The sequence below is a fragment of the Monodelphis domestica genome, chromosome 7, assembly GCF_027887165.1.
Source record: "Monodelphis domestica isolate mMonDom1 chromosome 7, mMonDom1.pri, whole genome shotgun sequence".
Classification (NCBI taxonomy): Eukaryota; Metazoa; Chordata; class Mammalia; order Didelphimorphia; family Didelphidae; genus Monodelphis; species Monodelphis domestica.
The window spans coordinates 32,415,506-32,430,465 of NC_077233.1; the positions used below are offsets into that span (position 1 = coordinate 32,415,506).

General features: G+C 42.2%; 1 protein-coding gene across 4 annotated transcripts in view; it reads right to left on the reverse strand.

Annotated features, from left to right (window-relative positions):
* The window catches only part of FRMD4B (FERM domain containing 4B), a 395,155-nt gene that overhangs the window by 169,841 nt on the left and 210,354 nt on the right, over positions 1-14,960 (reverse strand). For 3 of the 4 annotated variants that reach the window (XM_007500068.3, XM_001372543.5, XM_007500069.3), the window contains one exon: positions 3,213-3,278. In XM_007500068.3, coding sequence (XP_007500130.2) covers positions 3,213-3,278 — 66 coding nt within the window. Of the gene's footprint in view, positions 1-3,212; positions 3,279-7,658; positions 8,038-14,960 lie in introns of those variants that run through there. The other variant, XM_007500067.3, reaches the window with a different exon arrangement.

Genomic DNA, 14,960 nt, shown 5'->3' on the forward strand with positions numbered 1-14,960 from the left:
CCATCTCTCTAAAGGATATCTCCAACTGGATATCAGGCTATCACATCAATTTCAACACAACTCCACCCCCAAAGTTCATCCCTTCCCTCTCTATACATGCCCCTCCTAATTCCTCCATTTCCATGAATGGCACCACCATCTTGTTATTCACCTAAGCTCAAAATTTCAGAGACATCTTTGGCTGTTCCCTTTCCTTCTACATCCACCAAGCCCTGAATATTCAACTTCTACCATATCCAACCCAACTAAAGTCTTTATTACCTCTTGCCTGGACAACTGTAATAGCCTCCCTGCTCTCAAGGAGTTTACTGCTAATTAGGATGGAGGAGACCATTGTGTAATTATGTATATGATAGGTTGTACCTTGACAGCATAGCACAGGGGACAGAGAACCAACCCAGCATCCAGGAAAACCTGAGTCAAGTACCATCCCTGTCACATACTGGCTGGAAAAATTTCCTAACTTCTCAGCATCCCAGGCAACTCTCTGGAACTATAAATTGCAGGGGAATAGCTAATGCGTATTAAATGAGGATGTTTGTTTCTTTATTGGGAGTTTCTTAAAGTTCAAGTTTTTCCTCTAACTACTTATGTAACCCCAGACAAGTTATTTAACCTCTGTGGGCCTCAGTCTTCTCATCTGTAGTATGAAAAGACTATTGGACTATATCTAATATCTATTCTAGCTTTAAATCTAGGATCCTCAATGGCGAAAACCTGGCTACTCTCAGCAATTCAATGCAATGATCTGGGACAATTCTGGAGGACTTATGATGGAGAATGCTATCCACCTCCAAAGAAGGAACTGCTGGAGTCAGTTCAAACGCAGACTATCTTTCACTTTAGTGTATTTATGGTTTTATTTTGGGGTTCTGGTTTTGTACGATGTGCTCTTACAATGAGGACCAATATGGAAGTCTGTTTTGCGTGATAATACACGTATGGCCCAGATCACATTGCTTACCATCTCTTGGGGGGGGGGGGAAGAAGGGAGGAAGGGATACAGTTTGGATCTTATAATTTGGAAAACATATGTTGACAATTATTTTTATGTATAACTGGGAAAATAAAATATCTTTGAATTAAAAGAACTATGATCCTTCTCTAATCCTTCTCAAGGGGATCATTTAATCCCCTCCTATGAACTTACCATATTATACTCATTCATATATTTGTTTTAGTTCTGCTAATAGGCTTTAAAGTCCTAAAGGGCAAGAACTAGAGCTTATCTAAACTTTGTAGCTCTCCTAGCACCTAGGCTGGAGTTTGCATAGAGAAGATTCTTAGCAATGTTTCATTCATTTCATTCATTCATTCATTCATTCATTCATTCATTCATTCATTCATTCATTTCCTTTGAAGGACCTATTAAATACTTACAAAGTTCAAGACATTGTGCCAAGGTCTGGGGAAACAAAGATAGAAACAAGATACTCTCTCCTTCACGGAGCTTCATTTTTGCTGAGAAAATGTATAATTCAGAAGATTTTTGAAATGAGCAGTTTTTTTTTCTGGTGTCTGTCTTTTTTGTCAGTCTAAAACCTCTAAAACATGCCTCCCAAAGACTAGACTTGGGTCAAATGGCTTTGGGTCTCATGAGCTAAGGGTCTGGAAAGTCTTGGAAAGGGAGGAAGCAAGAGGAAAAAATAGAAGAAAAACAACTAACTTTGGCCTGACAGTGTGTTCATTTTAGCTACAGCCACATTCATTCCTCTCCAGCACTGAAGTCCCAATATCTTAGCACACTCACGTAGACTGGACGCTAGAAATAGAGGCTTTAGCTCTGGTTCAAAGTACAAAACTCGAGCCAGGATGGACTGAAGGAACTGAGGATGCGTAGACTTTAGAACAGAAGATTCCTGGGGGACACAGTAGATAAAGGAGGCATAGAGGGTTGGAGAGCTGTCATGAGGAAAACAGGATTTGACCCAGAAAGTAGAAAAGGAGCAAAAGGTGGAAATTTCAAAAGGCACGTTTGGATGAATAAAAGGCAAAAACTGTAACTGTCGGAGCTGTCCCAAGCAGGATGGAGATAGACTACCATGCTAGAGGAATGTCAAGGAAGCCAGTGTCCCTATAATAGAGAGCTGAGGTGTCAGACCTGTGAAAGTTGTCCTGAAATCAGATTAAAATGTAATTGGGAAATATTTAACAAAAGAAACAAAAACAAAAATAGAGAATGCTAATTTGTAATTTTCTGAGTCAATATGTAGTCAACAGAGATCCATCTCTATTGGAGTTTGACAATACCATTATTATGGAGGACATGGAGCAAAAGCAAGTAAAGGGGCTGAGTAGTGAGGAAGGAGCCATCGTGAAGATCTCTAGATGCTAAATAGAGGATATTGTATTTGATTCTTAAGGTAAAAGTGAGCCACTGAAGTTTACTGAGTGAGGATGGTGCTTTATGTGACATAGATTGTTTTAGGGAAATCATTTTGGCTGCTGAGTAAAGGATGGATTGGAATGGGGAGAGATGTGAGGTAAGAAGGTCCTTAGGAGGCTCTTTCAATAGTCCTGGGGTAGAATGTTGAGGGTCTGCATTAGGGTAGTCTGGCTGTGTGAACCAAAAGAAGGGGACGTATGGGAGAGATGTTGTAAAGGGAGAAATGACAAGAGTTTACAGAAGAAGGAATACTGGAGCAATGAAAAGGGAGGAGTTGAGGATGATCCTGAAATCAAAATCTTGGGTGTATGGCATAATGGTGATATCCACAGTAATAGGAAAATCGGAAAGAAGAGAGGCTTAGAGGGAAAGGCTGAACTGTGTAGTGCTCTGAAATCCTGAGAGCCCTCCAGCTCCTCAGGGCAGGATATCCTTGAAAAGCTGGATCCCACAATATCGGGGAAGAACGTCATTATTTCATATGATGGTGTAAGATACCTGGTGCCAAAGCTACTGCGTGTGTAAAGGCTCATTGGATCTCACTTACCCAGGAGCACGTTTGAACAAACTCACTGGCTTTAATTTTTTTTTAAACCCTTCCCTTCCCTACTTAGAATTAACATCATGGCTTCCAAGGCAGAAGAGCGGTAAGGGCTAGGTGAGGGGGGGTTAAGTGACTTGCCCAGGGTCACCCAGCTAGGAAATACCAGAAGCCAAATTTGAACCCAGGACTTTCCATCTCTAGCTCTGGCTCTGAATCTTCTGAGCCACCTCACTGCCCCTGGCTTGAATTTTAATGAGCAGAAATGGAGAAGAAACCTCTGACCTGCACCAGCAATTCCAGTTTCCTGTCATCAAGGAGGTGTACTTGGCAATGTCGGCCTTCCGTCATCTGTGGAGAAAAGTCAAGCACAGAAAGTTCAGTGGGCGTGTGGTGGGCAGCATCCACATCACATGCATACTAATTTTTTGGCTTTTTTTCTGGGCATGGGGACTTGCCTGTGTCTTATCCCTGCATGACTTTGGTTACAAGTCACTGTGACTTTTGTAAGCTCCTCGAGGGCAGGCATTGTCTTTTTTGCCATTTTGAAGGCTTAGTACAGTAACTGGTACATAGTAGGTGCTTTATAAAACATTTATTAAATTCATCAAATTGAATTTCAAAAGAAGCAGGCAAAAGTATGGTTAAATCAGCATGACTATCATCAGTGATGACATAGCATAGAGGGGTTTGGTGTCAGGAAGACGAGTTCAAATCTCTACCTCAGGCATTTACTAACTGTGTAACCTTGAGCAAGCAAGTTATTTACATGTTCTGTGCCTCAGTTTCCTAATATGTAAAATGAGGAAATAGACTAAAAATGGCCCCTTCCATTTGGGAAATTTATGGGAATTAGCACAGCAAGTATTTAATTAGGAGAACTGAGTATTTCACACTGATTCCATCTTGTGACATAATTCTGGAACTAGCTTAGTTTCTCTTTCAATTCTGTGTGGTTAAACAAACTTAAATGAATTGTGGGAATTGGGAGAAAACCTTTTTGTATTGTTTGAATCTAGCCCTGCGTGGCTGGTAAACTGCAGCACCTCTCCCTGCTGTTTTAGAGACCCTTAAACAAGGACCTAGGTTATGCAGACAAGAAACCCAACCAGATCCAAAGATTGATGCTAGTTTTCTCACAATTGTAATCTTAAGCAACTCAGATGCCTTATCTGAAAACTAGCTCTATACAGATCAATTGATCAGTTGTTATTTCCATTATCCTCTGACTATTTAGAGAAAGTTGAGTAGGAGTGGGTCTGAATTCAAGGAATCGCACCTGTTCACTCTCTCCCTCCCAACTTGGAAAGTCCCTCATCTTTCCTCCAATTAAGAAATCAAATTACCTAATATTGTTTTGTTTCCTCTTATATAATAAGTCTTATTTGATGAATTGTTTTTAATGCATAAAAACCTGTCTTCCTTCGTATTTGGGGTCCAGTTCTAAACCGAGGAAGGGACTTGGTCCCGATTTGTTGGACGATTGCGTGCTTTACTTAATAAATCAACATACGCAGAATATCAAACTTTTGTTTTCTCAATCCACCTCAGTTCACCCACTACACAGTTCTAAACCTATTATCCTAGGAGCATTATTGGCAAAATGAATACAATGCCAAAGCCCGCACCCTTTGGCAGTTGTGACACTGTTGTACATATAAGATAGAAAATTAGTTGTGGAGGTCCAGATCAGATGGAAAAATTGGACAGCATGACTGAATAGCATGTGTGTGGATTCCTTAGGGAAGGCATTCCAAAAAACCCAAATGTATTCCAATATGTAAAACACTAGTCAATGCGGTATAGTGGACAGAGTTGGCTATCAGGTCAGGAAAATCTGGGTTCAAGTACAGTTTCTGTCACACAGAGGACATGTGATACTAAGCAAGTCACGTAATCTCATGGTACCCCAGGTAACTCTCCAAGACTTTCTCCAGGACTCTAAGCTACTGAGTAGGTAAAGAAAATTTCCTCACTGAGGTTTCCCTATATCAATAAAATTGCAGGACCTTTCAAAACAATATAAAACCTTTCAAACTATATCGCAGTGTTAATCATCTCCCAGTCTGGTGAATAAGCTAATTTCTGCTCAAATGATATCTCTAGTCCTTCGTGCCTCTTAAAAAGTTATTCATGTCCCCATCAACAACAGAAAAATTTATCAGAGATTTCTATGTTTCTTTTTTTTTAAGTCCTTACTTTCCATTTTAGAATCAATACTGTGTATCAGATGCAAAGCAGAAAAGTGGTAAGGGCTAGGCAATGGGGGTTAAGGGACTTGCCCAAGGTCACACAGCTAGGAAGTGTCTGAGGTCAGATCTGAACCCAGGATCTCCCATCTTGAGACTTGGCTCTCAATCCACTGAGTCACCCAACTACACCCCTCCTGCACCTCTGTTTTTAAAGATAAGAGTCCCCTGGTGACTTAAACATATATTCACAATGACTCTTTGTCTCATAGCCAGGCACACAATAGCCAATAACAAATGCTAGCATTTATAGAGTACTTTAAAGTCTGTACAGCATTTTCTATAAATCACTTCATTTTACTCTCACAACAACCCTGTGAGGGGGATGCTATAAAACTCCTATTTTAGAGAAAACTGAGGCCGAGAGAACTTCTGTGTCTTGCCCAAGTATTCCAATTCATGTCTCCCTGCCTCCAAGTGCACCTTTGGGAGCTGAGGGGTAGCATGACTGTAATGTGGCAAGTGGAAATCTGGGAAAGGGTCTGGGAAGGGAAGAGCAGATGACCCTGGGAGAAACAATGTTAGTAATTTAATGCCACCTTGGAGAAACCCAGCAGCCCCGTATCTCTTTGCCCAGATGGATTACACATCAGGTTGGAGCACAGGTGAGGTGTCACCTGCAGCTGGGAGATTTATCTCATAATTTATTTAGAGTTACCTCGGGGTCAGTCATGGAGCAGTAGTGACTATTCTGCAGGGGAACAGGCCAGGTCTTTGCCTTGCATAGAGATGTTTCCAGATGCCTTTTTTAAAATCCTTACTTTTCATCTTAGAATCAATACTATGTATTGGTTCCAAGACAGAAGAGTGGTAAAGGGTAGGCAATGGGGGTTAAGTGACTTGTCCAGGGTCACACAGCTAAGAAGTAGTTGAAGCCAGATTTGAACCCAGTATCTCTGGGACTGGCTCTCTATCCACTAGCTGCCTAGCTGACCCTCTACCCCCACCCCAAGATGATCTTTTAATAAACTTTTCAGTCCCTTCCTATGGTTAGTTGTATTTTCCCAGGTGGAGCTGGAGTCTTGGAAAAGACCACCAGTCTTGGAAGCAAGAAAGACCTGGGTTCAGATTTCACCTCAGACCCAATAACCATGTGACCCTGGTAAGTCACTTAACCATTCTCAGGCTCAGTTTTCTTATCTCGAAAATGGGGATAATAATAGAACCTCCCTCACATGGTTGTTGCAAGAATCAAATGAGATCATTTAAATAATGGGCGATGCAAACTTCAAAGTGCAATTTAATATTATCTACCAAAGCAATCCTTGCTTTGGCCACTTCTGCCTTGAGATGAGGATGAATCATTTCAAAAGGGAAAATGATTCAAAGCCATTGCACTGAAAAGAAAGCAGGGCCAGGTAAGTGGCCAGTGGATAGAGTCCTGGGTTCAAATCTGATCCCAGACATTTCTGACCTGTGTGACTCTGGGCAAGTCACATAACCGTCATTGCCTAGCCCTTACCACTCTTCTGTCTTCGAACTGATACTTAATATTGATTCTAAGACAGAAGGTAAGAGTTTAAAAAATGTAACGAGTACAATTTTCGCAGAATAATAGCTAACATTTGTATTTTGACAGACATGTTAATTCATTTGGTCCTCGCAGCAATCCTGTGAGGTAGGTGCTCTTATTCTCATATTCCAGTCAATTAACTAGTATTTAATACGTATCTACTATGTGCCAGGCACTGTGCTAAGCAAGCCCTAGAGATACAAAGAAACGCAGCTGGAGAAACAGTCGCAGAGGGGTGAAGTGATTTCCCCGTGGCCACACGGCTAAGAATTCATACTCTGAATTCTCCCAACTTTCTCTAGGATGAGAATATCATCTTCATTACCCAGATGGGTAAGCTCACAAAGAGATGAAATATTCCTAAGGTCTTGGCCAAGGGCAACAGAAGAATACGGAAGAACCCGACTAGCGCTGGAAAAGGCACCCCAAACCCTCTTCCACTTTCCAGAGTAAATAAGGAGATAGAAATGGAAAATGCATTATCCAAAGAGCTGAAAAGCGAGTTGCCTTCCCACCACACAAAAGGCCACTTTCCGTACTGCCCTGTCCAAGCACATTTTCTCCTCTAAAACAAGTGGATTCTTTAGCTTTCAAACTACTTTAAAGAAACGAGCTGAGCATTTCTGCCTATTTTTAACCTCTTCCCCCACCAATTATGTTTTATTTGAAATCTTCCACAATGGAAGCTGTATCTGAGGGCAGCAAAATAGCTACCAGAAACGAAGAATCATAATTATAGCTATAAATGCAGAGTCATTTTCAGAAACATGCAGGGCCAAGCAGAACAGCTTCTGATACCAACATCAGGCAGCAACAGATAACAGCCCCAAAGGCTTGTGGTTTATAAAATGTACAAAGGCGATGCCACCGTCCCATTCCCTCTTAATCTCCCCTTTCTCATTCTCCAGACCCCCTTGGCCCACTCCAGAGACAAAGAGATGGAGAATTTAGTCCCAGGCAAAGTCCCACCTCAGGCATCGATGGCCCTGAGTCCACTCTCCAGCTGGATCCTTGAGCTAAGTTCTGAGAGCTGGAAGCTGTCCATCAGGTCTGGCACTCTGGTTACCCCAGTACCCTCCTCAATGGAGGACTGCCAGGAGGGACACGGGACCCTAAGCTGAGGTCAGTCTGTCGGTCCATGGTCCAGGAAGCGATCCGGGGCAGGGGTGGGGTGCAAGCCAGCCCTAGATAGTGCTATAGACTTCCCAGGTTGCCAGATTGAAAGATACACCTCCCAGAGAGAAGCCCAGATGTGAGGCAGCTAGGGAGAACACAAGGTCCAAATGGAGGCAGCAGGACACTCTTAAGACTCTTAACAACAATTGGGGTCAGTAGAAAAGGCAACAGGAAGCTAAGATCTAGGCTGAAACTTCTGGTTTTGATGCAGAAGTTCTTTGGAAAAAGGAAATGTGAATGCTTGGTAAGGAAACGGAGATTTGTTTTTACTTTTGACTTTTGTTTAAAATTGAGATGTAGATTCCGTTAAAAAAATATCCTACCAAATACCAAGCAATGATTCCCATCCAGCTATGCTACGGCAGGCTTTATTCCTGCACAGCACAGGCTTTATCTTCAGGTGGGGCCAGAAGAGATCATGAAACTAATGCTCAAATACCCCAAGTTTACAGAGATCTTGAAGGCTTCTCAAAGACGTTACCCAAGCAAGTTCATCTACCAACCAACCAATGCATATTTGTTAAACAAAACCATAAAAGCAAGCGACTGCAAGACTTAAGAATTCCTATCAGCCAATGACTAACTGCCATTCCAAAGGGCTGCTGCTGAAGAACCATCCTTACCTCCTGCTCATTTGACAGATGAAGAAACTGAGGTAAATAAGGTGAAGTGACTTGCCCAGGATCACAGAGTTAGAAAGTATCTGAGTCCAGATTTGAACTGAAGAAGACGAGTTTTTCTGACTCGAGGTCCAGAGCTCTATCCACTGTGTCAACTGGTTGCCCAAATATGTGTGTTTGTATACATATATAAAAATACTATGCATGTATGGGCCTTTAACCTTTTTCTGGGTAACAGAATCCTTTGGCAGTCTGATAAAGTTTATGGGCATTATGGGAGTTGAACATCTTCCCAGCAGAAATGTTTGTTTTGCTGTGGACAGAGAGATTATAATCACATGTGATCTAGTAATCAATCTAGTAACTGTAGTGATTAATGAAGTGGGCATTTGGGTGGTACAGCATATAGAGTGATGGGCTTGGAGTCAGGAAGACCTGAATTCAAATCTGTCCTCAGATACTAACTATATGACCCTGGGCAAGTCACTTAACCCTTTTTTGCTTCAGTTTTTTCATCTGTAAAATGGGCTCTAGAAGGAAATGACAAACCACTCTACTATCTTTTTTTTTCAAACCCTTACCTTCTGTCTTAAAATCAATACTAAGTATTGGTTCCAAGGTAGAAGAGCAATAAGGTCTAAGCAATGGGGGATGCTGAGGGTCACTCAGCTAGGAAGTATCTGAGACCAGATTTGAACCCAGGACTTCCCATCTCTAAGTCTGACTCTCAATCCATCGAGCTCCTTAGTTGCCTCTTCTCCAGTATCTTTTCCAAGAAAACCCCAAATGGAGTCATGAAGAGTTGGACACAACTGAAAATTCCTGTGCCACAATAATTGTGGGGTGCAGCTTTACCACTCTTCTGCCTTAGAACTGATATGCAGTATTGATTCTAAGACAGAAGGAAGGGTATTTTAAAAGACATTTTTCTAACAACTGTATACCATAAGGTGACAATATCTGTGATTTCTCCTGGTGACAAACTTACAAGTACTGCTAATCCTACCATGGTTTGTTGCCTACATTCATAATGAAAGAAAATGCTACATTTCAGTTAGAGGTTGGTGGAAATAGAGGTACTATTTTTTTTTCTCATCCAAGTTCAGGAATCCTTGGAAATCTGTTCATATTCTCAGACTCCAGGTTAAGAATGCCGATATACAGCATCGTGCACATAAACAAATGGTTGTTCAATACAGGGAAGCCTGGTGACTGAAGGAGGTCAGGAAAGGATTCTTGCAAAGGGTGGTGCCCGAGACCATGTACGCCCGAGGACACAACAGGAGAGAACAGGCGCCTTCCAACACCTTCTCAGATTAGATATTCTGGAAGCAATTGGATATAGGCAGCGGGTCTTTATCTAGAGCACTCCTGCTGGGGCATCCTTTTAAATGGTGGGGTTTGATATTTCACCCAAATGATGTCAATGCCAGTTGCACAGAGCCCCTTTATGCCAAGTCTGGCTGTTGACTGAATATTGGCCATTGAATCCCTGGCAAAGCCAAAGAGCAGGCTGGCTGGCCAGCCTGACACAGATGTCTCCAAAAGGGTAACTCAGAACCCAGCTGTGATTCTTCCAGGTCCACTGAGAGTCAAGAGGATGGGTGGTGGGTTATGTGGTCACCCGCAGCCATGGCTAGTAGCTTCATAAGCATCAGCATTAAGTTTCACCCAATAGAGCTTGGGGAGCTGATCGTCATAATTAATGAGAAGGAAGAGAAGGCAAAAAGATTGGAAGCTCCTGGAGGGCAGGGACTATCTTTGTATCCTTCTCAGTGCTTAGGCTAGTGCCTGGCATATCATAGGCATTTCATATAAATTGATTGATTGGTTAATTAAAGACAGAGGGATGGAGGTAATTAGGGGGCTCAGTGGATTGAAAGCCAGGTCAAAAGATGGGAGGACTTGGGTTCAAATTTGTCCTCAGATATTTCTTAGCTCTGTGATCAACTCTGGGCAAGTCACTTAACCCCCATTGCCCAGCCCTTACCACTCTTCTGCCTTGGAACCAATACACAATATCGATTCTAAGAAGGTAAGGGTTTAAAAAAAGAAAAGAAAATTTAAATTTGATAAGAATTCTAGGCAAACACTTTTAAAGCTTGGTACTGGGTCCCCATCCCTGTTTCCTATTTCCTGGGCACATGCCTTCAGCCATGAATTCTTTTCTTTGCAAAGGTGGGGAAAAAAAAATTGTGCAGCCAAGAAGCCAACAGGAAGATCAGATCTCCCAGTGCTCCACTGGAGATTTAATAAGCAATTTCAGGCAGCTTTATGCATGTATTCACTGGCGAGGGCACACTCATAAAGGACAAGACTATTATCAGATTACACCTTTGCCCTTCATAAGGTTAGTGAAAAGAAAAGTGAGGTTTCAATGAAAGCAAGAAAAAGAAAAGAAAACACCGCCCCCCCCCCCCCGCCCCATCCCGATCCACCCACCATGTAATAGTTAAAGGAATTGGAGGGATTGAAGAGGGACAGGGGATAAGGGAAGGCTTTGTAACAGGGAATGGAGGGGTTGAAGGGAGAGAGGGAATATGGCTGCCGGTGAGGTAAGAGGAGATACCCCTGCTGAGGCAATTAGAACAGGCTTCCTTCTCTGTCTTGCACCGTCCATTACAAAATAAATTCTTCTAGATTACGAAAACACATCAATTGTCTCACCATAAAAATACTCAACCTTGAACAAAAATCCGTCTACCAAAAAGCCTACAACTACTCAACATTATTATGAGAACCAAATAAAAGGACCATCCCAGGAGAAACATCTTCTCGGAAATGAAGGCGACGAAGGTACAACCGAGAATCGGGAGGTTCTTTTGAAATGCACCGATTATATTTCTACAAGAGAATTTCAACCGAAACTCCAAGAGAGACTCCAGGCCTCCAAGAGTGGCCTGTCCAGTGTTTGTCTGCCCACAAGGCTTCAGGATATGTGTTCTTTTCCAGCTGGCTGTTAGCTAGTATTTTTAGACACCACGCTACAAGCGCAGTGGTTCTGTAAGCAGCAACAAGTTGGTAGAGACTGCAGACAGGATAAACAGGAAAAGCCACAAATGTGACTGAAAAAAAAAGCTGAGAAAATAACATTGTAAGCTAAGGATTTTTTAGTTTCTGTCTGACAACTCCTGGTGAACAGAAATGAAACTGTCCAGCGCTTCCATAGGAAACGGAGATTTGGGCTCCGGCGATTATTCAAAGAGCAGACACCTTGTGGTTTGGAAGCAGAGGGCTTGCCATCTTCAGTTTCCTCTTTTCCTATTAAAAATAAACTTAAGGAAAGAGAGGAAGCATATCTCCCAAAGCTTGGAAGGCCAGTCTGGCTGGGAAGAAGAGAACTGTAGGCAGTCTCCTATTTTCCATGATTTAGTCTAAAACCTCAAGCAGTGGTTGCAACCACTGACAGAGGCCAGTTCACCAAATTTAGCCCAGGAAAATAAGCAATAATTGGTCACAAATTGAACCCGCAGAGCAACCCTGTAAGAGAATTTGGAGAGGAGATCTTCTGTCACGAGACTCAGGCTTAATATATTCATGACTGAACTTCTCCGAGCCCATTACTGAATCCTTTTTTCCCCTCTGACCCATGCATGAGACTTGTTCTGAATCTTTTCTACTTCAAAATGGTCATAGGTCACAAATATAATTAGATTCATCCTGGGAGCTGTTGTCTGCCATTAACTAATTGGTAGAAATCCCAGCAGCCAAACTCAGCTGGAATTGTGCAGAACTTTCAAAATATTGAAGCCAAATAATTAAAAAAATGGAATCTCCATCAGTTGCCATAGCCAAAAAATTCATTATGTGTTGGATGGCCCACTGTAGATGAGTGTCTCCATATTTAGCCAGGCTGCAGGAAACAGCTCTAATCTGCTTCAAGGACAGTATGCAAGGGCACTCCAGGGTTGCAGAACTCACCAGGGCTTGTGCCTTTTTGGTGAAACCTTCTAGAATCCCATTTCCTTCCATACCACAATAGTGGTGAAGAAAAACCAACAAAATCCCAGAGGAAAGCCCACTCCCCATTGGGTGACTCTGAAACATTTATGGGAGGTCCTGGAGAAGAGCTTTTCAGGCTGACGTGGTGGGGATCCATCTGGGTTCAAATACTGTGGGACCCTGCCATGCTAAATTTCTACTTCTTCTAGAAGAGAAGGGGGATAATATGTTATTATTATATTATTTTAGCCCTTAGCTCTTGTCTTAGAATCAGTACTGTATACTGGTTCCAAGACAGAAGAGTGGTAAGGGCTAGGCATGGGGGTCAAGTGATTTGCCTAGGCTTGGTCACAGAGCTAAGAAGAATGGGTTCAATTACAGATTGAGGATTTAATGACTCGCTTAATGACTCTCTAAATTGTAATTTAACCCAGAACTTTTCAACATTATTTAATGATGGAAATTTACACATAACTGAATACTAGTCATTGTTGTACATTGGGGTCATATATTTACCTTTCTCTTAGGGCTGGAAATAGTGCCATAGGTGGGGGAGAATACAGGGAGGAAAAGAGGAAGAAGATTTGAGGAAGAATCATAGGGAAGAGGGTCCATACAAAGAACTATGAAGATGTTATAGTCATGAGTGCTGGCTTCCCCGTCAATAGGACTGAGGTATATTTTTAAGGATGACTTGGTACAAATTGATCATCGAGGCCATCTTAACCCAACAGCTGAATCTTTCATCAGAAGTCCACTGTTTTTCTTCCAAGATTGAAGCGTCCCACATGTCACTTATTGTGCTCTGTTGTGTATGCCACCAGGGCAGGGCTACCATTTTATCTCAGTGATAATCCCAGTGCCTTTTGCTCCACGTTCCCCCCATGGTCCACCTGGAATCACTCAAGCTGTGGCTTACTCTTAGATCTGTTTCCATGAGCAAATGGAGTCTTTCGTGTCCCTAAAGTGTTAGTGAAAGAAGCTATATTCCAGCTGTTCCATTTACACTTGGAATGAAACATGTGGATGTTATTCATTATTCAGTGTCTGCCAAGCTCCTTTCAACTTCCACTCCTGCTCTATTCTAATCTGTGTTCCGGTTTCAACTTCCTTATAATGAATAATATACTGTGTTGGAGGAAATAGCTCCATGTACTTGGGGCTATAAGGATTTACACTCTTCATATGTTGAGATTTCCCTTTCCCCAAAATGCCAGGGGAAATTGATGAAATGAAAAGAAATGAAAATTAAGTTGCTTTTATTTTCTTATAATTTCACGTTCCTTAGGAGGGAGTATGGCACATAACAACGGAGGTGAAAATTTATAGGATCTGGGTTTGAATCCTACCTTTGTACTTACTAGAAATGTGACCTTAGGAAAGCTGCTGTCTCCCTTGGGCCTCAGTTTCCTATTTATAAAATGGTGGAGGGAGATGATAATATGACTTCTGAGATCCCCTCTAGCTTTCATTCTAAGATACTATAACTGAGGACATGTTAGATGGTGAGTCTCTATTTTGAGCCATTTTGCCGTCTTCTTCATCCCCATCTCCCTAGGGCTTCAAAGAGGCTGGCTAGCCGTTGATTGGGTATATTCTTCTTCTTCATTATCTTTTTTTTTTAGCCTTTAGCTCTTTTCTTAGAATCAATACTGTATATTGGTTCCAAGACAGAAGAGTGGTAAGGGCTAGGCATGGGGGTCACCAAATCAAGTGATTTGGCCAGGCTTGGTCACAGAGCTAAGAAGTGTCTAAAGCAAGATTTGAACCTAGGACCTCCCATCTCTAGACCTGGCTCTGAATCCACTGAGCCACCTAGCTGTCTCCTGTTGGGCATGTTCTAATGGAGATTCCTTTTGTGTTTGGGTTCAACTAGATGGCTGTGGAGACCCAACACTCAAAATCAAACACTCAAATTTTGTGATTCTGAGGCTTGATAGGTGCTGGCATGTAGAGTGCCCAAGAGACAGGCTGTGAGAGGGAAACCTGCCATGAACATGAATTGAGAGGAAAACTGTATACTAGGGGCCAGATAGAAGAATATTTGATGAAGAAAGGAAAATGGTGTATTTAACTAAGAAAACTGGATCTTCCCAGGCCAGCTGGAGCTGTGAAGTGGGGGAGAAGATGTGGGCCCATGGGAAGTCAGCCCAACAGTAAATAAATATACCTCAGTTCTCTGAGGATATTTTGGCCCCCAATCAGGAGCACGTTAGAGCCCCATCCATAGGGAGCCGGTGGATTTTATGCCAAGACAGTGTCTTTATTTATTTTATACCAATTAGAGCCCTGCTTCACTCCAGTCACCTTTCTTGGGTCTCTTCTCCCTCCAGCTGGGCCACTTCAAACATACACATGCATCTGCTTGTACTGGTGACTTATTAATCTTGGGGAAGACCAGAGTTTTGTTTTTTCTTGCCATTACATAACTAATTATCCATCACTGGACTTTGCTCCCATTTTCATCACTTCTTTCCTCCAAGAAAATAATAGCTGCATTTCAGAACCCTGCAGCCCTTGCTATCTTCTCTTA